The sequence below is a fragment of the Lemur catta genome, chromosome 10 (assembly GCF_020740605.2).
Source record: "Lemur catta isolate mLemCat1 chromosome 10, mLemCat1.pri, whole genome shotgun sequence".
In the NCBI taxonomy this organism is placed as follows: domain Eukaryota; kingdom Metazoa; phylum Chordata; class Mammalia; order Primates; family Lemuridae; genus Lemur; species Lemur catta.
Genome location: NC_059137.1, coordinates 90,297,002 through 90,323,892, shown reverse-complemented (window position 1 = coordinate 90,323,892; position 26,891 = coordinate 90,297,002). Strand labels below are relative to the sequence as shown.

At 38.7% G+C, this 26,891-nt stretch overlaps 1 protein-coding gene across 3 annotated transcripts in view; it reads left to right on the top strand.

Moving 5' to 3' along the window:
* The first annotated feature begins 891 nt into the window (after nucleotides 1–891).
* AUH (AU RNA binding methylglutaconyl-CoA hydratase) overlaps nucleotides 892–26,891 on the top strand; it is a 157,601-nt gene continuing 131,601 nt past the window's right edge. The window contains exons 1-3 of one of the 3 annotated variants that reach the window (XM_045563779.1): nucleotides 892–1,241; nucleotides 22,358–22,425; nucleotides 22,535–22,622. In XM_045563779.1, coding sequence (XP_045419735.1) covers nucleotides 980–1,241; nucleotides 22,358–22,425; nucleotides 22,535–22,622 — 418 coding nt within the window. In that variant the 5' untranslated portion in view covers nucleotides 892–979. The remainder of the gene's footprint in view (nucleotides 1,242–22,357; nucleotides 22,426–22,534; nucleotides 22,623–26,891) is intronic. The other 2 variants (XM_045563780.1, XM_045563781.1) reach the window with 2 other exon arrangements.

The following is a 26,891-nucleotide window of genomic DNA, read 5'->3' as shown; positions in this document are numbered from 1 at the left end:
TACAAAGGAAGCAAAATGTTCCTTGTCCTAAACTTCAAGAGAAATTTCTCACATGGCACTTTACAAAAGATACAATAAAATGCACCTTCAACACCATCCCTACAGCAGATGCAGTAATGGAATTTAATCGGCTTTTTCTTTCCACTTTGGATGAAAGCTGAGGGTATAATAACACTGAAGGAAGTTTTGCTTAGGACTCAGAAATGGTCAACGGATAATAACAGAAATTTGTGTGGCAATAGGAGTATGCTCATAGCACACTTTTCAAACAGTATTACTAATATATATTTTCCTTGTTGAGATCTGATGAAAGTTAGGTAGCAGAAGATTCTAAAATAACATGCTTTGATGATCACCTACACACTACATTGGCATTTTGAGTTTCTGGAAGAGGCACATGCTCTAATCCCACCCTGGCGACGTCTGTCCGGCCCTTGGTGGAGACGCGGCCCTCGCCGGCCGGCGGTGGCCCCGGGCCCTGTGCTCGGCGCTCTCACCCCGTCCCGAGGCCGTGCGGCACGCAGCGCTCACGCTTAGCGAGGCCGGCGGACCCGGCGTACGTGAGTGCAAGTGTCCCAGACCGAGCCGCCACGCTCCCACCCAAACCTGGGGAGACAAAGTATCTTAGCTCACTTTTGCAGCTTACTCAGCACAGGGAACTCGGGGCATAGCCTGTGGAGCGCGGGGAGACCACTCCCTCAGGGTCGTCCTTATAGAATACGTTCTCCTCAACTCTTCCACAGGCTTGGAAAACTACTTCCTCCAGCTCTGTGCCCGACAAGCCACTATCCTCGCGCCACGGACTGGCGGCATGGGGCGGCACTTACAGCGCTCAGGCAGGGCGCGGGGCGGGGCTGGGCGGGGCCGCGCCGGAGCGAGGCCGCGGGGGGCGGGGCGCGTGCGCGTGCGCGTGCGCGCGGAGGTTTAGCGCCCGGCGGGGGCGGAGCGGCAGCCGCGGCCCACGCCGTAAACAGACAACATGGCGGCGGCGGTGGCGCTCGGAACGGGGGCCTTGGGTCGCTTGCAGGCCGGCGTCGCCCGCCTGGTGGCCGTGTGCTCCGCACGGCTCGGCCCGGGGTCGAGGCCGCCCGGCTCGCTGGCGGCCCGGCAGGTGGGCCCGGCAGTCTGGGCCCAGGGCTGGGCGCCCGCGGCCAGGGGTCCCGCCCCGAGAAGGGGCTACAGCTCCGAGGTGAAGGGCGAGGACGAGCTGCGGGTGCGGCACCTGGAGGAGGAGAACCGAGGTGAGGGCGGCGGGCGGGCGGGCGCGGGCGGCTGCTCCTCCGGGAGGGCCGCGGGGCGCGGGTCTAGGTCGGGCGGGCGGGCTTGCGGAGCCCAGGCCCCCCGCACCCCGAGGTGGCCGTTGGCTTGCGCACCTGTCCGTGCTTTCGAGACCTAAACGCGCGTTCCGGCGCCTTGGCTGTAAAGCGGCCACATTCAGCGCGGAAAACAGAAGCGCAGCGTATGCCCTCCGCTCTGGACAAGCCAAGGTCAGTACGTGCTCCGGGTGTTTAATCGTCGTTTCAGGCTTTATTCTTGCTGTGTAGTGGCTTTCTGTCAACTCAGGAATCAGTGGTATGGTTGTAGAGGCTGCAGTGAGAATGCCCTTTATTATAATGAAGAATCTTAAATGTGAAGGTGTTCAGCTGGAACAGTTTTTCTTCTTGTCCATTTTATCTTAGAAAGTTAGTTTTGTCCATTTTATCTTAGAAAGTTAGTTTTGAGGGACTGTTCTGCTTCGTCTAAACAATCGAGCATTTTTTGTCTTGCTAAGGTCTGGGGACAAGAATGTGGATGATACGGATCTTGCCCTTTAGCTACCTACCCAGGGAAGAGACTGATGCATTAGCAATACAATACTGAGGGTGGGCGGCTATGGGAGAGGGAGAGATTCGGAGGGATTACTGATGAAGCTCAGCTTATTTCACTTGCAGTGCTGGGAAAATCTAAAGGGATCCCGAAAGATGAAATAGCTGTTTGCCCGAGTTAAGGCACAGGGCCGATCATTTAAATTTGACATGCATTTATTGAGCACCTATAATCTGTTAAGCAGAAGTGAAAAACGAGTAAGTCACTATTGTTGTCTTAGTATAGTGAAGCAGATCCTCTTGATTATTAGGCTTGTGTTAACTTTAAAGGCTTGGTGAGAGCAAAGGACTGTAACACCTGAAAGTTTTCACCATTTGGAAGGGGTTCCAAGGCATTCCTTAATAGGCAGTGGATTTTGCCATTAGTGAGGAAAAATAATACCAACTTTATGGAGTTGCTATGAAGATTAAATGAGATTGTTAACATAATTTGTGCATTAAGTATCTAGCCTATAGTAGGTGCTCAGGAGTATGAGTTACCTCACTCCTTAATTGTTTATTATTCCAGAGACAAGAGCATGGTCAAAGGCATGGAGATGTGAACATGTGTGGTGTATTTGGGAAATAACATAAGGCAAGTGTGGTTGTAGTGTGGCATGACAAGCAGAACAGTAAGAGATTCAGCTGGAAGCGTAGACTGGCACTGAAGTGATTAGAGCCTGAATGCCACCATCTTTTGGGTAAGCTTAGTCACGTTGGGATTTCAGTTATTGCAATGTCTGGAAAGTCTTTAAGTTAGGATCTCAATGGACCAAAATAGGAGATATCAGAGCATAAAAGACAATTGAATAAATTAAGATGCTTTCAGTTTATCTAAAATGTAAGAATTAGCTGTTAGGACTTTATGGTTTATAAGATTGACCCAGCCTTCTTTGAGGATTAGCAAGAGCGAAGACTCAGGCCTGGCTAACATTGCTTATACTTTGCTTTACTATTAACCAGCAATAAGTAGTGCAAAGAAAAACATGAGGTCAAGGCTACTACAGATGAAGGGAGTCTCCCTGGTGCCTTTGTTTCTCATAGTCTAAAATTTGGGTGTTCTCAGCAGCCTTTAAGGAATATGAGAACTCTCCCAGGTCAGAGGAGCCCCAAACTGTACGTGCAGCCTCCAGGTGGATGGGTGGGGGGTAGGCAGGTGCCAAATACATCAAGCCTCATCTGTTGTTTGCGCTCCATATTGTAATTTGTTGTGGAGGCACTGTTGTAGCCAAGTATATAGTGATTATTTCTTGCATTATTATCTATCCTACTCAGAGTTACAGAGTAGCAGTTTTGGTCATGGCTTACAGAGGTCTCTGCTGGCCTCCTGCAACAATCTCCTTCATAGGTCACCTGGTTTCCAGTCATTCTCCTTCCCAGTTTATTCTTCACATGGGTGCTGGGGTTACCTTTTTATAAGGCCAAGAAGCACTTCTGTGTTCAGTTAAAAACCTCTAATGACTCCCCATTGCCTGCAGGGCCTTTCCAACTGTCAGCCTTCACAGTCTTTCTCCCTGCAGTTGTACCTAAGCTTTGTCTTTTCCTGATCTTTTCTGTGGGGAACCTGCAGCCTCAAGGCCATATGTGGCCCTCCTGATCCCCAAGTGTGGCCCCTTGACTGATTCCAAAATTTGAATTCAGTCAAAAGGCCACACTCAAGGATCCAGAAGGTCACATGTGGCCCCGAGGCTACAGGTTCTCCAGGAGGGGCATCTCCTGAAATGACCCTTCTCCTTTCCCTACCTACCTTCCCCGAAGTCTGGCAAGCTTCTACACATAATTGTGACCCGTTTCAAAGATCATCTTCGTGAACCACGTTGGAACAATTTCTGGCAGAGATAGAGCAAACAAGCAAATTTATAGTGCAAGTCATCATTATACCTGCTCCTTTCTCATCCTCCACATCTAGATTATCAAGTCTTCTTGAGTGTCTTTGAAATCTTTCCGTGTACTTCTTCACCAATACCACCCCGTCTGAGCCAGTCAGTGGACTACTGTAGAGGTCTGCTAGCTGGTCTTCCAATATCTACTTCATTTTCTTTTTTAACAAGTTAATTCCTTTCATATGTTATTATTGTTTTAAAAAATATGTTTTTGTATATTTTATGGTGTGCAAATTATATCTCAAGAAAAATATACATTGAGGTACGTGCAAAAAATATATATATATGCATTGAGATATAATTCAATACCCAAAAATTTAAAATGTGCAGTTGTTTTTAGTATACTCAGAGTTATGCTCTATCCACCTGATCCAAATTTTAGAACATTTTTATCAACCCCAAAATAAACCCTACACTCTTTAGCAGTGACTCCCCACTCTCCTCCCCACCTCTCACCTCCCCACCCCTTGCCATAAAACAATACTTATCTACTTTCTGTTTCAATAGATTTGTTTACTGTGGGCATTTTTATAAAAGAATTATATAGTGTGATGTTTCTGTGGCTTCTTTCACTTAGCATTGTATTTTCAAGGTTCATCCTATCGCATGCATCAGTACTTCTGCTGTTTTTATGGCCAAGTAATATTCCACTGTATGGATATACCACATTTTGTCTATTCATCATTGATATACATTTGGTTTGTTTCCATTTATTTGGATATTATGAACAATGCTGCTTAGAACATTCATATGTGAGTTTTTGTGTACATCTTTTTATTTTCACATAGGAGTGGAATTGCTGGGTCATATGATACTTAAATGATTAACATTTTGAGGCACTACCAAACAGTTTTCCAAAGTGGTTGCAGCATTTTACATTCCCACCAGCAAGGCATGAGGGCTCCAGTTTCTCCATATCTCAGCCAATGCTTATTGTTTGTCCTTTTAATTATACCCATCCTAGTGGGTGGGAGGGAGAAACTTATTATTGTTTTAGATCTGGATTTCCCTAATGGCTAATGATGTTGAGTTTTGTTTTTTTAAGATGCTATAAAAAACTTTATTTATTTGAAAGGGGCCAGTACAACAATGCGTTTTTGTTGTAGGAGAGATTGAGACCAGGCCCAACTCCCTGTTGACCATCTTTTCACGTGCATATTGGCCATGTGTATATAGTTGGAAAAATGTCTACTCACATCCTTTGCCCAGTTTTTAATTGGATTGTTTGTCTTTTTATTGTTGAGTTGTAAGAGTTCTTTATATATTCTGGATACAAGTCCCTCATCAGATGGATGATTTATAAATATTTTATTCCATTCTCAGGGTTCTCTTTTCACTTTCTTGATGGTGTATTTTCAAGAACTGATGTTTTTAATTTTGATGTAGCCCAGTTCTTTTTGTTGATGTGCTTTTGGATCATATCTGAGAAACTATTGCCTAATGCGAGTTTACAAAGATTTACACCTATATTTTCTACTGAGTTTTATGGTTTTAGCTCTTACATATATGACTGATCCATTTTTGAGTTAATTTTCATATTTGGTATGCAGTAAGAGCTCTAACTTCATTTTTTTTTGCTTGTGGATGTCCAGTTGTCCTAGCACCGTTTGTTGAAAAGACTGTTCTTTCACCATTGAGTTGTCTTGGTACCCTTGTTGAAAATTAATTGACCATAAATATAAGGAATTATTTCCAGATATTCAATTCTATTCCACTGATCTACGTATCTCTCTGTATCCTACCACACTGATGACTGTAGCCTTACAGTAAGATTTGAAATTGTTTAGTATGAGTCCTCAAACTTTGTTCTTTTTCAAGAGTGTTTTGGCCATTGTGGGACTCTTACATTACCATGTAAATTTTAGAATCAGCTTGTGAATTTGTGCAAAAAAGCTAGTTGTGATTTTGGTAGGTATTGCATCGAATAGGTAGATCAATTTCAGGAGTATTGCCATCTTAACAATGTTAAGTTTTCCAATTTATGAACATGAATTATTTTTCCATTCAATAGTGCTTGTAGTTCTCAGTATAGTTTTACAAATTTTTCACTTCTTTTGTTAAATTCATTCTAGAGTACCTATATCCTTTCTGGATGTTATCGTAAATAGCATTGTTTTCTTAATTTCATTTTCAGATTACTCATTGCTAATGTATAGAAGGTACAAAATCAATTGATTTTTGTACATTGATCTTGTACAACTTTGCTGAACTTGTTTATTTGTTCTAATAGCTTTTAATGAATTTCTTAATATTTCCTATATACAAGATCATGTCATTTACACATAAAGATAATTCTACTTCTTTTCCAGTCTGAATGTCTTTTTTATTCCTTTTTCTTGCCCAATTTTCCTGGTTAGAGTCTCCATTACAGTGTTGAATAAAAGTGGTGAGAGTAAATATTATTGTCTTATTCCTGATCTTAGGGGGAAAGTATTCAGACTTTCACTGTTAAATATGATGTTAGCGATAGTTTTTTTTTTTTTTCATAGATGCACTTTATCAGTTGAGGAAGCTTTCTTCTGTTTGTAGTGTATGCTTTTTCTGAGTCTGTTGAAATGATTGTATGATTTTTCTTATTTAGGCTGTTAATGTGATGGATTACCTTAAATGGTTTTCAAATAGTGAAGCAGCCTAGCATAACTGAAATAAATCCCACTTTGTTGTGATGTATAACTCTTTTTATGTATTGTTGAATTTGATTTGCTAATATTTTCTTGAGGATTTTTGCATCTATATTCATGACACATTGGTTTTTAGTCTTTCATTCTTGTAATGTTTTTGGCTGGTTTTGTTATAAAGGCTGCTTGGAATGAGCTAGGAAGTGTCATTCTGCTTCTGTTTTCTGGAAGAGAATATAGAGAAGAAATAATGTCATTTCTTTTTTGGTATTTTGTTAGAATTTACCTGTGAAACCATCTGGAGCCGATGCTTTCTGTTTTGGAAGGTTATTAATTATTGGTTCAATTTCTCTCACAGATATAGGCCTATGCAGTTCTGTTTCTGCTTATGTGAATTCAGGTAGACTGTATCTTTCAAGGGATTGGTCCATTTCATCTAAATTTTCAAATTTGTGGGCATAGAGTTATATTATTCCTTTATTATGCTTGTCATGTCCATGGGATTAAGTAGTTATGACCCCATTTTCATTTCTGATATTAATAATTTGTGTTCTTTTTTTTCATGATAAGGCTGGCTAGAGGCTTATCAACTTGCTGATATTTTTAAAGAACTGGCTTTTGGTTTTGTTGATTTTTTTTTTCCATGTATTGATTTCTTGTTTTTAATTTCATTGATTTCTGCTAATTTTTATTTCCTCCTCCTGCTTATGTTGTAATTTGCTCTTTTTCTAGTTTCTTAAGGTGAAAGCTTAGATAATTGATTTTTGGTCTTCTTAATATATACATCCAATGATATATCTTTTCCTCTGAGCACTGCTTTTGTTACATCCCACAAGTTTTGATAAAGGCCTTATTTAATCTCTGAGTATTTTGGAATTTTCCAGCTACCTTTTTATTATTGATTTCTATTTCCATTGTGGTCTGAGAGCGTACTTTGTATGATTTCTATTCTTTTAAATTTGTTAAAGTATATTTTTGTCCCCAAATGTAGTCTGTGTTGGTGAATGCTCCCTATGAGCTCCAGAATAATGTGTATTCTGCTGTCGTTGAATAAAGCATTTTATATTCAGTTAGTTTTATCATTCAGTTAGATCTAGTTGACTGATGGTGGTGTTCAGTTCAACTGTACCCTTACTGATTTTGTGCTTGTTGGATCTGTCAATTATTGATAGAGTTGAAATTTGCGACTATAATAGTGGCTTTGTCTGTATCTCCTTGCAGTTCGATCAGTTTTTAACTCATATAATTTGATGCTTTGTTGTTAGGTGCACACACATTTAGGATTATTATGTCTTATTGGAGAAATGACCCCTCTTTTATTATGTAATGCCTCTCTTTCTCCCTGAGACTATTCCTTGATCTGAACTCAGCTTTCTCTGAAATTAATAAAGCTACTTTAGTGATTTATTAGTATCTTTTAATCAGTCTGTATCTTTATATTTGAAGTGGGTTTTTCATACACAACGTATAGTTGGGTCTTATTTTTTATCCACTTTGATGATCTCTTTTAATTAGTGTATTTAGGTCATTTACACTTAGAGTAATTATTGAAATATTAATAGTTGGATTGTTATGTACCATGTTTGTAACTTTTCATTGCCTTTGTTCGTTCTTTTTTTGATCTTCTGTCTCCTCTTGTTTTAATTGAGCATTTTATGATTCTATTTCCTCTCTTAGCATATCAATTATACTTGTTTAAAAATTTCCTTTAATGGTTGCCCTAGAGTTTGCAATATACATTTACAACTAATCAAGTCCACTTTAAAATAACACTACTTCCTGGCAGTGAAAGTATAACATAGTATTTTCAATTTTTCCCCTTTGTTCCCTGTAACATTGCTGTCATTCATTTCCCTTACCTGTAAGCTACAGTCACCTAATACATTTTGACTATTATTTTGAAGAAATTTTTATCTTTTTTATCAATTAAGAATTATAAGTCAAAAAGAATCTTGAAATTTATTTAGTAGGTTTGTTGTTAGCAATAGTATGGTTGTAAAAGTTCTTAATCTGTTGTATTTTTATTGTAGGATAGAGCAAATATATTGTTCTTGGAAACCAGGTTTTTCATATGGTGAAAAGGGGAAAGTACAAATATGGGATGAGAGAAGGTGAGAAAGAATGCTGTTACGTTGCATTTGAATTGGGGCTATCAGGATGAATTTATGATTCTAATAAATCTAAAAACCATAAGTATATATACTATACATTTCCTATTAATAGTTCTGTGCATTGAAAGCATCTAAAAGCAGTGATACCACAGTAGCAGTGAACATATCTAATGCCTGGATCTTGGTTTCTGAATATTGTTCCCTGACTAACAGAAGGGCTCTTTGGAGGTATTATTGATTTCAGTTCTAGAACAGGGGGAACCTGGAATATCTTTTTGGGTCAGAAAGCAAGGAAATGCTCAAATACTAAAGGGAATATATAGGAAGGACATAGAAAAAGGCTTGCAAAGGCTCCTCCTGGCCATAGGGTAATTTGAATATTGCAATGTATAATGATAGTTATGGGTTATAGCACGTTGCATAAAGAATTTATAGTGATACTTAGGGAGGGGAGAACTTGTTTTTATAGAAGAATGGTAGTAGAAATGATAAGAAGTTGCCATTTTGGAACCACCAATGTAATAATAAAGGAATTATTATAGCAATGTGAGGTATGGATCATTTATCTTTTTCCAGTGGGTACCCAGTTGTTCCTACATCATTTATTCATCTTTACCCCACTGAGTTGAAATGCCATTTTTATCATACAAATTTCCGTTTGGACATTCTATTTTATGATGTTTCTATATATCATGATTATAACATTATTATAATAATTAAAAGTGCTGTGTTATGTTTTAGTACATGATAAGGCTAGTTCCTCCCTCCTTCACCAATGGTCTTTCTTTTTTCATTGTTTTCTTGGCTCTTCCTGCGTTGTTATTTTTCCACATAAATTTTAGAATGTTCATTCTAGTTTCAAAATTGGGATTGTGTTGAATTTATAAATTGGGAATATTTATACTGCTTTTTTCTGTGTGAGATCATGGTATTTGTTTCCATTTGTTGAGTTTTACTTTTTGTGTTTTTTAGGAGAGTTTTATAAAGTATCTGACAGGAGGATTTGCACATTTTTTTTTTTTAAGCAAAAGTATCAGCATTTCCATTTTTTTTCTTTTTCTCAAACAGATACTGTAGATCTCATAAAGGCTGGCCCCTCCATTGGGGGCTACACCTCTTTACTTTGGCTGCAAGGTTTCACTTCTGACAATTTTAGTGAGGTGCGAGTTGTTAGAGGCACTTCATAGGGTCCCTTCCACTTCTCTGATTCCAACTGGGGCAGGGACCTCAAAGAGGCAAATTCATGTATGGTGGTTAGCACCTGGCCCTCATTTGACATACTGTTTCACTCTGTTTTCTTTACTCATAGTTATGTTACCATACTTACCTTGGGTGCTCGGAATGGTCTCTCATAAACTATTTCTTAGGGGCTTAACTTAAGCCTGCTTCTAGAGGGCTTCTAGAGGGCAAGCAGCAATATCTTATCCCACTTTAGATGGACTTCCTGTATCAATTCCGGGATGCATGCAGTTTCTATTCTGGCTGTAGGGCTTTGTTTACTTGCTGGATTACCTCTGCTACAAAGGATGGTCTATTATCAACTCTCACAAAATGTCCAGGGCTCCATGGAATGTGCTCCTGGGTGCTGCTGGCAATGGGGTGTCTGTTGACATCCTCACTGTAGGAGGAGGAGCTGCTGAAACGTCTCCGCAGTTGTCTGTCCACGGTCTCCATCACCAGCGTGGTGTTCTCCATTTGCTTGTCTGTTTCCCTGGACCGTCATTGCCTGTCATCCCGTTGTTCTCTGAGGCCTGTTTCTGTACACATGCAGGAACTCGGCAAAGGCCCTGTCAGCTCCTGGTAGGAGCCCATCTCAGAGTGGGTTCCGGTAACCTCCAGAAGGATTCCGGTAACCTCAGATGCTCCCTTCTTTCCTCTACCCAGCCGGAAATGGTATCTACCAATACAAGCCTAGGCATCTGAATGAAATCATCGAAAGGGTGGACCCCCACATGTTGGGCCGCCCCAAGCACATAAACGGTTAGCTGTAAATGGGGTTCTCTCAAATGAGGTCCCACCAATCCATCAAGACATCATGCACCCAATGTGTGTATTCATGTAGGTGCCTCATAAGAGGCTGAACCAAACCTTTGGGTAAAAGGTGGGTCTATGAGAGTTCTGTCTCCACTTAGCTGTGTCATCCCAAATGTCAGAGCCCCAGTCTTTAGTTTTTAAGGGGATCTAAATCTAGCTGGGGTATCAAGGCCCCGAGGAACAAATCATCTCCAGTGGCCTCCTTAGCAGCTCTGCCATGGCCTGACTTCTTCTTGGCATGCTGGCCACCTGCTTGGGCTCAGCAGTGGCCTGTATCAAGGCCATTATTTCAGTGGCACACTTAATATTCTTATTTCCTGCTGTCAGGAGACCCCTTTTCTTTCAAATGGCACTATGAGCATGCACAATCATAAAAACATAGAGTCCGTATAAATGTTTACCTTTTTCCTTTCACTAACTGCAACTCAGCTTCCTGGGCTGAAGGTCCCAGGTGGCAGTGCCACTGCCATGATCACCACACGTCCAGCCCCTCGTCCATAAAGCTGCTACCATCAGTAAAGAGAGATCCTATTCTTACTCTGGCGTGGGCTGATCTGACAGATCCATCCTGCCAGAATACACAGCCTCCAGGACCTCTAAACAGTCATGTTGTAAAGGCTCATTCTCTTAGGCTGGCAGATGGTAGCAGGATTGAGAGTAGACACAACTCACAAGTAGCTGTTTCTGCCTGGAGGCGAAGAGGCCGTCCCCTCACAATATTGTTCAGTGTCTTTGCCATGCCACTGGCCATGGGATGCCTCTCAGCATCTCTACTAAGACTCCAAGGCTCATTCCTCGTTTTTCTTTGTACAAGGGCTTTACCATCAGTCTGAAGTCTGGGATCCAGACGCCACTCCTAGGAACCCCAGAAAAGCTAATATAAGTCTACAAATCTGTCTGATTGCGGGTTCTGCGAGTCCCCTGCTAAGCTTCTATCAAATGGAGCAGGAGAGCCGTTTTAAACCCATGAGGCAACACAGTCCCAGGATCCTGCCGTTTAAACGCAACTGAGTACCATTCAAGTGCCCCAGCTGCTTGCCTATGCTGCCTCACTGCTGCTTGGCCTCTCCACCACTGCCCCCTGTGTGGCCGGGTGTGGCTGGTGCCGGGGTTGGTGCTGTGGCTGGGAGAAGGGGCCCCCACTGGACCACTTCTGTCCATGTGATTTGGCACCAGCCAAATCCCCACTGTCAATTTTTCCCAGGGCTTCTGTGGGGATATTTGGAGGCAGACAGCTCTGGCCCCCTCCTTTGCCATCTGAGTCCTGGCCTTAGAAAAATTTTTCTCTCCTGGGGGTGTCTTGCTACCTGGAGGCTTTTGCAACTTTTGGGCAATGTTCCTTTCAAGGTCCCGCTTCTTTACAAAATGTCAGTCTGGGGTGGATTTTTTGCCCATTCGTTTTGACTGTCTCAAAGGACCCTGCTGGTGGTTCTTGCACATTCAAGCAAATTGCCAGCCCTGGCTATGGGTTCCCTCTGGCTGAAATCGAGGTTGCTGCTGGGAGAGACCATTCTGAACCCCGAGTCATAATTTCCTGGGCATGGGATTGAAGAGTTAGTTCAGGCTGCACTCACCCCGGCCCCTCCCATGGTGCCACGATGGAAGCAGAGGCAGGTGTTCCTTCCCCTTGTGGCGTGCTGCTTGGCAGTGGGCCACGTGTGCCCTGGTCCTCCCTCCAGTCAGGCCCGTACAGCGAGGGCAGGAGGACCTCGTTTATCAAAAATCATACAAACAGATCATTTTGTACACTATAAACAATTATCTCAAGCAGAGAGCTTGAGACTCAACATTTTAACTCTATAGTGGCAGGCTGACCATTTAAGCTCTGCATTTTAACACATTAGCTGCCCTATGAATTGTTCTTAATTCACGCTAGTTTTGAGCCTGGGGCCTTGTGAAGCATACATAAGTCACGTCTCTTCACCTTGGGAGCCATGTGAACTATTTTTCAAGTTGCACATAACTCACGCATAGAAAATAATAACAAATTTTTCATTATATTAGAAAGGATCATTTGGTTTTTGAAGTTCTTATTCTATTTTTGCAATAAAACACCGTAGCCCCAAGGAAAAACATTTTTTTTCTAGTGTGGCAGTCAATGTGTTAAAAGAACCAATAGCTCAGAATAAACCACGGACCATCAACTACCACTTTTCCTCATACTCCATGCAAGCTGTTCCAGCCACCACTTTTCCTCACACTCCAGACAAGTGGTGTCACAATAGTCTTTAGACATAGGTACAAAAACTCACCAGACAAAAACTCAAAACAATCAAACATAAACAATATAGGGAATTTCCAACGCAATCTAAAATGCCAAGGCCTATCAATCAAATGGGAATTTTCATTTATCGGCTGCTTCTCCTCACACTCCAGCACGTACATTGGATTATAATAACACCATTCTCTTTACACATAAATTTGTAGCTATAAGTTAACCATTCAACCAAAGTTTTTCCCAAGGGACTTTGAGATGGAGATTCCTATATAAACAAAACTTGAGAAACAAACAAATACAATACGGGGAATCCCCAACACAGAATGCCATGGCCAACCAAATGGGAATCACAAAACAAGAACCGAATTCTCAACTGAGAATAAGCATCTCCTCATCCCAAAGGGAACAAACTGAGAACCAAACTCTCTCAGATGAAAGAACCAACATCTCCCAATTTCCCGCTTCCCTGGCAACCGCAAATGAGCTCAGTCCAAACCAAGTTCCCTAGTTCCACTCAACCTCTTGACTTCCAGCCCCAACCTGGCACCTCAATACCAATCCAACAGGGAGATCTGAAACTGCCCCCTATATGGGAGGAAACAGGGTTTTTACAAATGGCCGTGGCCTTCGCATTGCTTCCCAAATCTGTTTCCTTCTCCTCAGTTCAGGTGCGGGGACCCGTGTCTACTTCTGGGAGACAGAGACGGCAGTTTCCCAGAGCTAAAACAGACTCCAGCAGCTGCTGGAGCCATCCCTTGCTCTCTCACCTTGAAAAACCCAGAAAGACCCACGGCTTTGACCCGGGACTGCTCCCTGCCTCTTGAAGCAGTCACGGGGTGTCATTCCACTGGGGCACTGATGGGGCCCACCCAGGGACATCAACTTCTGTTACTGAAAGCTCAGCACTTATCCCTGAGGCCAAATCAGAAGAACAAAGACAAGTGGTTTGAGGAGAAGAAAAAAAGGAGTTTATTCATTTGGCGGCAAATTAGGAGGTTGGCAGACTCCTGTCTCAAAGTACCAATGTCCCCACATTTTCTGTTAAAGTGTATCTTTTGGTTGTCCTCCCTGTCTCTTTGCTTCCTTTCTGGTTGTTAATAAAAATGGGATGTTTTCTCCCGATATATTTTCTAAGTGGTTGTCCTTTTACCTCTCTTTCTTTCTTTTTTTTTTTTAGTGAAGGCTATTATTTGTGAATATGTATATTTTTAAATTATTTTCTTAATTGACACATTGTAATTATACATATTTATGGGGTAAGATTTGATGTTTTGATACATGTCTGTGTTGTGTAATGATCCATTCAGGGCGGTTGCATTTGTCATTTCCTTTTGGTGAGAACCTTCAAAAGCCTCTCTTCTAGTTATTTTGTAACATGCAGTATTTTACTGTTAACCATAGTCGCCCTGCTATGCAATAGACCACCAGAATTTATTCCTCCTACCTACCTAACTTTGTACCTGTTGACCAACCTCTCCCTGTCCTCTCCTTCCCTCTCTTCTATCTCCTCCCCAGTCTCTGGTAACCACAGTTCTACTGTGTGCTTCTATGATACCAATTTTTTGGTTTTCGTTTGTTTCTGGATATATTAATTTCATGTCTCTTAAAGAATGCTTTTTTTTAAAAAACTTGATTCTTGAGTTTTCTAGGTTTACGGTCATCATCTTTTAAAGAATTTCTAACTTGTTTCTAAGATTTGGCTGTTAAGAAATTGCTACAATTCTTGTGCATGTTTTATTGTGTTTGTGTGAGGGTGTTTCAGTGTATGTTTCAGTGTAGGATGTTCGTACTTCTGTAGCATTTTCAAGAGCCTGGATTATATATGTGGTTTATAAAGAGTATTCTTTCTGTTAGTGGTTTTCAATGGTTTGTTTATTACATGTAATTTATTAGTAATAAGTTATTGAAGTTTGCAAAATTTTTAAAAGTAAAAAAATTATACATACAGTAAAAATTAAATAAAAAACATTACAGTAAGGTGCCGCACCTTCACTTTCGGGCCTTTCCATCAAAATTAAAGACTTTTGAAACATTTCTTAAGTCCTTGCTGTGAATTACAATTTTTTTTACTGTCTTACTGATTTGTGTTACCTGCATTATTATTTTTGTAGAGTCTCCATACTCCTTTTTATCTAAGATAAGAGAATATTTGCTGTTCTGTCTTCCAGTTTCTGTCATTTATAGTGTTAGTTATATCATCAAAGTTTATGATAGTGACATTTTGTTTTATCATAATTGCTAAGTGCCTTATCTATAAATTGAAGGTAAGCACTGTTTCTGGTATTATTGATGACAGTTATATTGATAGTACCTTCAGTATATCTGTGGAATCAGTCTGCCTCCCATCGTAACTCCTATTATACAGTCTGAAACCTGCGTACTCTCATCTCTCATATGGACCTCTGCAGTAGCCTCGTGATTGGCCTTCCCAGGTACACTCCTCCGCTTTTTTGTAAATTGAGGTGAAATTCACATAGTGCAAAAATTACCATTTTAACCTTTTTAAATGTACAGTTGAGTGTTTTTTAATTTATTCATTGTGTTGTACAGCCACCACCACTAATTCCCGAACAGTGTCCTTACTTCCAGAACAAACCCCAGAATAAACCCCTTAATCTGTCCCTCCTCATTCCCTTTTGCCCCCTGGCCTCTGGAAACCATTAACCTACTTTCTGTCTTTATTAATTTGCCTAACTAGATGTTTCATAGAAATGGAATCATGTAATATGTGGCTTTTTGTGTCTGACTTTTATTCAGCAAAATGTTTTCAGGGTTGTCCATGTTAATAGTGTATATCAGTACTTCATTTCTTTTTGTGGTTGAGTAATATTTCATTGTTTGGATAGACTCATTTTGTTTCTACTTTTTGGATATTATGAATAATGCTTTTGCTCATTTGTGTACTATTATTTGTTTGAATATGTGTCATACAGTAATATGTTTTACTTTTTGGAGAACCAGCAAACTGTTTTCTACAGTGGCTGTGCCCTTTTACATTTCTGTTAGCAATCTAGGACTCTCATTTCTCTCATTCTTGCCAATACTCTTTTCTTTTTTTCCCTAAAAATTGTTATAGCCATGCTAGTGAGTGTGAAGGGATACCTCATTTTAGTTTTGATTTGCATTTCCCTGATGACTGACGATGTGCATCATTTTATGTGCTTATTAGCCATATCTTCTTTGAAGAAATGTTTATTCAAACTCTTTGCTCATTTTTTAGTTTGAGCTTTTGTCTTTTTGTTGTGAGTTGTAAGAATTCTCTATATAGTCTGGATATTATCTTTATACCAGATGTGTTGTTGCAAATATTTTCTCCTGTGGGTTCTTTTTAGTTTCTGGATAATTTTGATGAAGTCTGATTTATCTGTTTGTCTTTTTTTGGTTGTGCTTTTGGTGTCTTATTTGAGAATCTGTTGCCTAATCCAAGGTTGTAGAGATTTATGCCTATGTTTCTGTCTAACAGTTTTATAATTTTAACTCTTACATTTGTGTCTTTGATCTATTTTTAGTTTATTTTGTATATGGTGTTAGGAAGGGGTTCAACTCCATTCTTTTGTGTGTGAATATCTAGTGTTCCCATCACCATTTGTTGAAAAAACTATTCTTTTACCATTGAATTGTCTTGATATTTTTATCAAAAGACCAACTGACCATAAATTGTAAGGGTCTATTTCTGGACTCTCAATTTGATTCCATTGATCTATATGTCTATCCTTATACCAGAACCACACTTTTATAGTAAGTTTTGAAAATAGGAAATGTGAGTCTTCCAGTCTAGTTCTTTTTCAAAATTGTTTTTGGCTATTCTGGGTCCTTTGCTTATCAGCTTGTCCATTTCTGCAAAAAAGACAGTTGAAATTTTGACAGCATGTAGAGATCAGTTTGGATAATACTTTACTATCTTAATATTAAAATCTTCTGTGAAAGTGGGATGTCTGTTTATTTAGGTTGTCTTTAATTTCTTTCAGTGTGTTTTGTATTAATAGTTTTCAGAATATAGTCTTGAACTTTCTTGATTAAATTTGTTCCTAAATATTATATTCTTGGAAAATTGGCTGCTTTTTCATTATGTAATGTCCTTCTTTATCCCTGATAACTTTCCCTTTTTTTTTTTTTTTTTTTTTGAGACAAAGTCTCACTCTGTTGCCCAGGCTAGAGTGCCGTGGCATCAGCCTAGCTCACAGCAACCTTGAACTCTTGGGCTGAAGCAATCCTCCTGCCTCAGCCTCTCGAGTAGCTGGGACTACAGGAATGCGCCACCATGCCTGGCTAATTTTTTCTGTATATTTTTAGTTGTCCAGGTGCTTTCTTTCTATTTTTTAGTAGGGGCGGGGGTCTCTCTCTTGCTCAGGTTGGTCTCGAACTCCTGACCTCGAGCAATCCTCCCGCCTTGGCCTCCTGGAGTGCTAGGATTATAGGCGTGAGCCACCGTGCCCGGCCCTGATAACTTTCCTTGATCTAGATAAGTCTGCTATGTCTGAAATCAGTATAGCTACTTCTGCTTTCTTTTGATTAATGTTAGCATGATGTATCTTTCTCTAAACATTTCTAATCTCTATGCATCTTAAATATTTAAGGTGTATGTGATATTGTGAAATATGTATTTAGTCTTTGACCCATTTCCTGTCATAACTCCTAAAGTCCTCAGAATCTCTAAAATGTTGTCTTTTTGTATGCTACTGGTTAACTGATGACTGGCAGCCCCTAGGTATTTTTATGGTGGGGGCTGGTCCCCAGAAAGACCAAGGCAGGATTAGAGGGTTGGGACTTCCAGCCCTACCCACCAATGTGCAGGGAGGGGAGAGGGCCTGAAGGTTAAGTTGATCACCAGTGGTCAGTGGTTTAATCAATCATGCCTATATAATGAATCCTCCATAAAAACCCGGAAGGACAGGGTTCAGAGAGCTTCTGGAAAGCTGAGCATGTGGAGGTTTCTTAGAGGGTGGCATGCCGAGAGAGGAAGCTTCATCCCTCTTCCTCATGCCTCGTCCTATGCATCTCTTCATCTGTATCCTTTGTAATTATCCTTTATAATAAACCAGTAAATGTGTTTCCCTGAGTTCTTTGAGCTGCTCCATCAGATTAATCAAACTCAAAAGGGGGTCATGGGAAACCCAGTTTGAAGCTGGTTGGTAAGAAATTCTGGAAGCCTGGCCTTGGGACTGGTGGTGGGGGTGGGGGTGGGAAGCAGAGGAGGGGGAAGCTTTGAGAAATGAGCCCTCAGTCTGTGGGATCTGACTCTGTCTCCAGTTAGGTTGTGTCAGAATTGAATTAGAGGACACCCAGCCAATGTCTGCTGCAGGATTGATTGCTTGTTTATTGGTAGGGAGAAACCCCCGACATTGGTCACTGAAGTCTTGTGTGTTGATTGTTGTTGTTGAGAGAAAAGGAAAAAACTCCAAACTCCCTGAGTTTGTGTTTTGTTTTGTTTTTTTCCACTGACGTAGAGTTTTTTTGTAGACAACATATAGTTGGGTCTTTGTTTCTTGATCTAATGTTGCAATCTCTGTCTTCACTAATGTTCAAAGTGATATTGATTCACATTGTTATGGCTAATATTCAAATTGAATATGATCGATTAGTATCTCACATATTTATTACTGTTATTTATTTATTATTGCTCTTATTCTTTTTTCCTGTTTTTGTCTTGCACTCTTTCTCTGCCTTTTGTGGTTTTAATTGAACATTTCACATAATTTCAGTTTTCTCTTTTATTGGCATATCAGCTGCATTTCTTTTTCTTTTTTTTTTTTTTTTTTTTACCCTTTTTAGTGGTTGCCCTAGAGTTTACAGTATGCATTTACAGCTAATCCAAATCTACTTTCGAATAACACTATGCCATTTCAGGGTAGTGTGAGTGCCTTATAATAACAAAATATTTCTAATTCCTCCCTCCATTTCACTTATATGTAAACACACATAATTGAATGCATTGTTCCTATTATTATTTTGAACAAATTGTTATATGTTAGATCAATTAAGAGTAAGAAAAATAAAAGTTTTTATTTTACCGTCACTGATTCCTTCCCAGAAGCTCTTCCTTTCTTTATGTAGATCTGAGTTATGGATCTACTTAATTTCCCTTCTTCCTAAAGAATATCTTCTAATATTTCTTGTAGGACAGGCATACTGGCAACAAATTCCCTCAATTTTTGTTCATTTTGATATAGAATGATCTTTAAGACTGAATTAAAGAAAAAGAAATATGTATGAACCTATTTATGTAGAACAGCACCAGAAGAAAATGTGATCTATTTATGTAAAGTAGCAACAACCAGAACTGTAGTCTATAACTCTACTTCCATAGGTAAGTACATATTGAACATTTTCTTGGAGGTTGTGTATCTACACAGATAACTGTGGCTGTCCCTGGGGAGGGGGATGAGAGGGGTCCAGGGAAGGAGGATTTGCACTTTGGGTGTATGATTTCAGTTTCATACAAGCAGAATGTATTCATTATTTTTCGTTTTTGTTTAAGTTTTAGCTAAGTTGCAATATTCATCTTCTAGTTGTATAAACTTTACAGAGCAGGGTTAATGTTGCATTGTGAACTTGTTACAAATTCACCAAAGATTTTTATGTGTTTTGTCAAAAGGCAGGAAAAGTCTAAAATAGGAATTCAAGGTTGGCATATGAATGCTTAAGCTTTTCTGAATTTGGATAAACTTGTTTGGCGAGGCTAAGTGAGGGGGGTGAATGATAATTCTAGTTCTTAAGAAGCTGTTGAATTGTGACATAAAATGGGAGAATTACAAAACAAAAAAATTTAAGTTCTGCTGAATAAAACTGTTGTATTCCATTTGCAGTATCAGAAGCCTGCTTATACATTTGATGGTGCATTTGTTAGGTATTGGCTGATTCATTTTAGATTGCAGAGCTAATTTCCAGCTCTTTGAAGTGGAAGTACCCAAAACATCAGACCTCAAATATGGGACCAAAAGTGCTGGAATTAACTATGGTGGAAGCATTTTGAGGGCACTTTACACTTAAGTAATGATGTCAGAAGTATCATATCTAGCAGAAATTATGGTATTATTCGGTACTTACTACATCAGAAGTGTTCATGCTATAATAGAAGGGATGATAACAGTTGGGTATTTGTATTGTAAACTTCATATGAATTACATTATTTGATCTTCACCCAGTCCCACAGAGTTTGGAACTGTTAGTATCTTAAGAGAGTAAGAATTTGAGGATCAGACAGGTTAAGTAACTTACCCAAGGTCAAATAGCTAGTAAGTGGCCACTGGGATTTCTACACCAGCAGTAGGACTTAGAGCCTACATTCTTAGCCTCTACCCTGAGAATTGATACCAACTTGGATGTCTCAGAGGTACTCCAGATTCACTGTAGTTCAAAATGCAGTCATGAGCTTTACCTCCCTCCACCCTCACCTTGGTGTTTTTTAGTGGTTTAGTCTCATTAAATGTTAATCTCCTTCCATCTGATTGCTGAAGCCAGAAACCTGGTGGATATTCCTTAGCACCTCCTTCTAGTTCAATGAATCCTCAATCTAGTCATCACTAACTCATTTTAGATTTTGAATAACTCTTGAGACCTTTCACTGTCCTTTATTTCTACCACTGCCAGTCTCAGCCACGCCTAGTGTCTCCTGATTGGACTACAGCCCCCTTGAAGTCTGCGCCCCTATCCACTTCTGGTGTGATCTCCAAGTACAGAAACTGCCCCCTCCCTCCCTGTTTTCTGTGTGCATATGTGGGTGTTTACACCTAAACTCCTTAAGTAGTTACTCCTGTTCTTAGGATAAAGATCAGACTTTTTAGCAGGGCCTGTAAGGGCATTCTCTCCGGCCTGTGTTGACCTTGCCACTCTCATTGGTCACTTGTCTCCTCCTCCTGGCAGTGGGACCCTGACTGGTTTATGCTTTCTCCCATGTTTCCTCTGCCTGGAATTTAGCTCCCCTTCCTGTTTCCACCTTAACTCCTACCCACCCTTACAATCTCATCTGAAATAACACTGTCTTGAGTAAGCTTTCTCTAGCCAACTTCCCTTGCCCCCAGACCATATCAATTCTGGTTACAAGTTACTGTAGCACCATTTAAAAAACATTTTAAATTGTACCTTTTTATGATTATTAATGTTTGTCTTTCCTTCTTAAACTCTAGTTCCTTGAGGGCTGAGTACCATAGTGTGTACACAATATGTTTGAATGAGTGAGCACATCTAGTCTTTGGTCCTTGATTTTCTTCATGAGGAAACTGAAGCTTGAACAGTGTAGCATAGTTCAAGTGTGGAGTTAGATTGCCACTTACCAGCTGAAGGTAGTTAATTCACCTTTCCAAATCTCAGTTTATCTGTTAACGAGGATAAAAATAATGTGGACTTCTTGGGTTGTTCTGACGATCACGTGAGCTAATACACATAAGTGCCGGAGGCATACTAAAGGGCTCAGTTAGTGGTAGCTATTGTTATTAGTATTTGGGACCCACCCAAGATCATTTAGCTGTTTCATGCGGAGCCTGTCAGAGAGCTACCAGTCCTCTTTCATGCTTTTCTCCATATTGAGAGCATTTGGAATTCCTGCAAATTTATTCTTTTGTAAGCTGAAGTTCATCTTTGTGCCTTATTTTAAAATGGGCTTGCACAGTTTCTTGCACAGAGAAGGCCTGTGTATGTTTTGTTGTCTTTAGTTTAACCCAATTACAAATGAGAACCCTACCCACCTCCAACCCAGTGGAAGGCATTTCTAATATATGACACAATGAAAATTTGTGTTTACTAAGGGGACAAGATCATGAGTATAAGCTGTATAGAACTTTGAATGTCAAATCAAGGTCTTTGAATTCAGATATTTTGAAATAAATAATTAAAGGATTTTAAGTAGGGGGTGAATTCTGTGTGTAGAATTGTTTTTAGAAAATTGATCTGACTGGCAATTGGAATGGGAGGCTGGGTTTAGATGATGGTCTGTGATAAAATGGGGCAGTTAGGAGGGAGAACTGGGTTTTGTGGGAGAGATAATGAACTTTATTTTATAATGATTGAGTTGGAATTACTTGTTGGACTTTAAAATGGAAATGCTCTCAGGTTAAGTGATTGGGATAGAAGTCAGGAGAGAAGCCTGGGATGGAAAACTATGTAGTATGACAAAGGAGTAAATGAGATGTTAACAACTGGAATGCTAGCAAAAAGAAGATGTAGTACTTGTATGTGACAAGTTTTGTTAGCTATTCTGTATATACTTGAAGATAATGAAACCAGCTTTTAAATTGTATTCTGTAATTCATAATTTTCACTAATAAGTATGTGGCCTTCCCTTTAGTTCATCCGATTTAATGGTGTAAAATTTACCAAAATGTTGTAAATTACCTTGATGGTGCTTAAGAAGAGATAACTTGAAGGGAACATGAGGTCTTGGAGTTCTTTTCCCCTAAAAAGGCTGAAGAAAAGCAATGAATATTAAGCACTAGGTTAACTTTATAAATAGCATATTCTTTAAAAATGTGCTTATCTTGAAAAGGAGGCTAAACATGAGAATAAGGGTACAGTTCTTGCAGTGAACCTCAACAAGGTGGTAGATTTAAGTTCCAAGTTAGCTAGATGTGTGTGTTGTGGAGTCTGTTCTCAGAATGTCTCACTAACGTAAGTGCTTGTGCTTTTTCCTCTGCTTCCCCCTGCCCCCAACTAGGAATTGTGGTTCTTGGAATAAACAGAGCTTATGGCAAAAATTCATTCAGTAAAAATCTTATAAAGATGGTGAGTGTAAAGATTAAACTGTTTACTTCTAATATTGAGATATGGTCTTGACATCAGTCTGAAAATGATTTTTTCTCTTTTCCTCCTTACCTTTCCTGTTTCTGTTTAGCTATCAAAAGCCGTGGACGCTTTAAAATCTGATAAGAAAGTACGGACCGTAATAATCAGGAGTGAAGTCCCAGGGATATTCTGTGCTGGTATGTGAATAAATTTTATTATGAAATTAAAACTCCCAGAGTGTTAGGATTACAGGTGTGTACTGCTGTGCTTGGCTCCTTAATAGTTCTTATATGGGTTTTACATATGTTTTGAATTCTTTTTTCTTAACATGAAAAACTTATACCAAAGGAATTAGGATTCTTACATCTGTAACTCTAAGGACCATGTGAACATTCTTGAGGCAAGTATGTATGCATTTAACATCTAATGGCCAAGAGGTCCTCTGGGGACCATGGGTGGCTTACTGGGATGATGTAGAGTCGTTTTAGGGCTTTTAAGAAAGGTCCAATTATATGAATCTTGGAGGAGTAATGATGTGAAGGCAGAATAACACTTTAAAAATAAGTGTTAATGATCATTCGGGCATTATTGTCTTTCTGTTGGCAATGTGTTTTGTAATTATTACACTATAGTTAGTGGTAGAATTTTTTTTTTTTTTACCTATTCTTTTGTGCCCATTGGTTCTGCATCTCTACATTAGTAATATGCTTTGAAAAAGGCTTTAGTGCTTTAGTACAGTTTGTAGCTCTCTGTTACAAGTTGCCTTTTTGGGGACATATTAAATAATATACCAGATGCTATTTATTAGAATAGCAAGTTAGCCTTATCAAATCTATTTTCTTTGCTTTATTTGCTTTTAAACTTTTGCACAGGATAATCTTTTATATTTTAACTCTTAAGATTTGTTACTGTATTTTGTAAAGAAAAAATAAATGTTTTAATTACAGAAAAGTGGGGGCAAATCATTTATTTTCGTAAATCAGTGTGTATAATGGAGCCCTTCTTTCACTTTTCTCTGAAAGGTTTTCCGTACATATATTTGAAATAGGCAGTCTAGTAGGTCTGTCTCTTAATACATACACATGAAATAATAATTCCAGGTAAATAACATCTTTTTACATAGTTAAAAGAATATTTAAACTTATTGTAGCCTATATTAGCATAAACATCTTATTTTAATCAGACCACATTTATCAATTATTATGGAAGAATGCAGCCCTTTACATAATTAAAGCTTTAATTTGTATTCTGAAGTCGTAATATTAAAAATCAAAACCCTCAAAAACACAGTATATCCATTTATTATCCTTTTAGCACCCTCCCAGTTTCCCCCAAAGGCGTCATTTTTCCCTCTTCCTTTTCTGCCCCCTCAGAGATTTCTCTTCTCTGTATGTCTGTATTCTAGTGATAACTTTGTTCATTTCTAAAAACTTAAGACTTACAAAATAGTCTTGCCTCAAATTTCTTGAGCATAGGAACTTCTCTTACTCTTTGAGAGTCATCTTTTGTATTCTCACAACATAGCATTTAATAGGACTCATCAGCATGTATTTGCTGCAGTTAATCAGCCTTTAAACCGTGCTTTAATTCACTGATGCTTTCTCCAGGAACTGTCAGGGTAACAGCTTCTCTGAATTGTCTCAGACCACCCTCCTTAGTTACTGGTAGTGTCTCTGTCTGATTAAAGAGATTCCTACATTGTATTGAAGGTTGGGCCAAGTGATTTTTGACTTCTCATTTTAATCTATTATTTAGGATTAATAACTATAACATTTCACTCACATTTTTAATTTAATCAAATTTTAGTTTAAAAAATAGGCACTAGCTCAAAATATATGAAAAAGTATACATAGATAAATCTCATTTTCACTCTACTCCCTCTACCCCATGCTGCTTCTAATAAAAATAGCAATTTTTCAATGGAAGTAGGAATGGAACATAATAAATAAAGCAATTTTTATTTTTTATCTTTCTAAAATTTTATTATACTAATATATAAAAATACACACATAGCCTTGTGCTGTATAAAAACATTTTGGTTAATGATAGACTGCATATATGACAGTGCTCCTATAACATTTATAATACCGTATTTTTACTGTACCTTTTCTATGTTTAGATAGGTTTGGGTGCACAAATACTTCTCATTGAGTTACAATTGCCTATACCATTCTGTAAATGTTACTGTACTGCTAGGAGCAACAGGCTATATACCATGTAGCCTAGGTGTGTAGTAGGCCATACTGTGTAGGTTTGTGTAAGTACACTCTGTGATGTTCGCACAATGATGAAATTACCTAATTACGCCTTTCTTATAACTAAGTGTCTTCATCGTTAAGGGACATGTGACTATATAGAAATGCACTCATTAGAATGTTAAGCAGCTATTTAAAGTGGTACCTACAATGACATATAAATATACATATAAAGTGATACATATGAAGTGTGGAAAATACATGTTACAAGAGCAGGGAGAGTTGTATACAAAATGTTATGCCCAATGTTACTACAGCTGTGTTAACTATGTATACAAGTAAGATCATGGATTAGGGTTGATATTTTGTTCTATCTTCAAACTTTCTGAAATTATTATTAACAAATCCTATTAAGCAAATATATGCAAAATAAATAATTTTGAAAAATTACAAAGTATATTTTTCTGTTCTAGAAACTAAAATTGTGGTATTAACTGAATTCCTGAATTATTGTTACAGCATTTGAGAGGAAGAATTTTAGATGAAAAGAAACCTTGTGGGCTAGTTCAGACCCTTTAATTTTACAGACTCCCTGTGAGGGTGAAGGACCTGGTTAAAGGTGGTGGCTTAGCTGAAATTACTTCTTTTGATTCTTAGAATGGCATTTTTGTTACTGTATAGTGGTTTCTAATCTAAAATCTAGGAGTATGAGGTCTCCGTTTAAAGTTCTTAAAATTTTATGCATTCACACATCTTAGTGACCCCGTGTTGATTCAGAAGGTAAGTAGTGTCAAAATCTTGTTAACAGTAGTGTTAAAATATTTCTGTTATCATCCACAGTAATATCTAGATACAGATAAAAATATGTCTTAGTTGTCATGGCTCTAGATAATGTTTCCCGTACAGGTGTGGTTTGACGTGCGATGTCCTGGCATAACTGTAGGTTGGGAATCACTGTTGTGTACTTCTTGTAGATTAGAACACCTCTTCTGGGTTCATGACTTAAGTGTACTTCTTTTAGAAATCTAAGAAATATCATTTCGTTAAAGCTTCTTGTGAAGCATTGGTTATGTAGATTACGTAAGAGATTGGCCTGAATGTGTGCTGCCTCCCTGCATGTTCTAGAAACTGTTTTTTCATTTTTAAAGTTTACCTTGTTTCTCTGTCTCTGTCTCTGTCTCTCTCTCTCTCTCTCTCTCTCTCTCTCTCTCTCTCTCTCTCACACACACACACACACACACACACACACAGGGAAACTGAAATAATTCTGCTATTTAAAAATGTTTAGATAGTCAAAATTTTAATATATTGCCTATCATGAAATTATAAAAGAGTCCTTTTGGTTGGGCTGTTGCATTGGATGTAAACATGTAATCGCAGTCATCTATTTATTTTTGTGTTTTTACTATTCTAATACTAAGTAACAAAGCACATATACATTGTTTTCACCATAACATTTTGAAATGAGATTTTTCTGAGAAATTACTGAGACTGAGAATTTATTCTTGTGACATTCCTAAAATAGATGATAAACAATTCTTGGTAATTGATGCCTGTATGTAGAGCTCTAAATTGAGTGTTTCACTGAATTATGCCAGTGTGGGTTTTTTTAAAAAAGTAAAGATAGTTTTGCTTCTGCTTTTGAATTCTAGTAAATTGTGCTATGACTAAAGACTTCTCACTAAAATTGTCAACATATGTTATTGAAATGGTGTGTGTATTGTTCAAATGTCTACAGATGTCATGACATCGATACGTGGGAGCCTCTGACTAATGAAGTAATCTATTCCTTACTGTTTCAGAATCTTAGATTGTTATATTTATGTATTTGAATATTAGTCCCTTAGAGAGTTTGATAAGTGAAGGGACAGATACAACAAATTTGTTTTCATTTAGCATGGCAGTATAGGATTCTTCTGTTTTGTTGTTTTGCATTTTTTGAAATAACTTGTTTATTTACTTGGAGTACAATATACCAGTTTTAAATGTGTAATTGATGAGTTTTGACAGGTGTTTAAACCATGGTCATAGTCATGATATATAGAACATGTTCATCACTTAAAAAACTTTCTTGTATTCATGTGTGGTCAATCTCCTTCCTTTGCCCTGACCCCTTAAACTGTAGATCTCCCTGCTGCTACTACAATTTTGCCCCTTCTAGAATTTCTTATAAATGGGTTAATACTGTAGGTGGTCTTTTGTGTCTAGCCTCTTTCATTTAGCATATTGCTTTGAAGTTTACCCATGTTGTGTGTTTTAGTGGTTTCATTT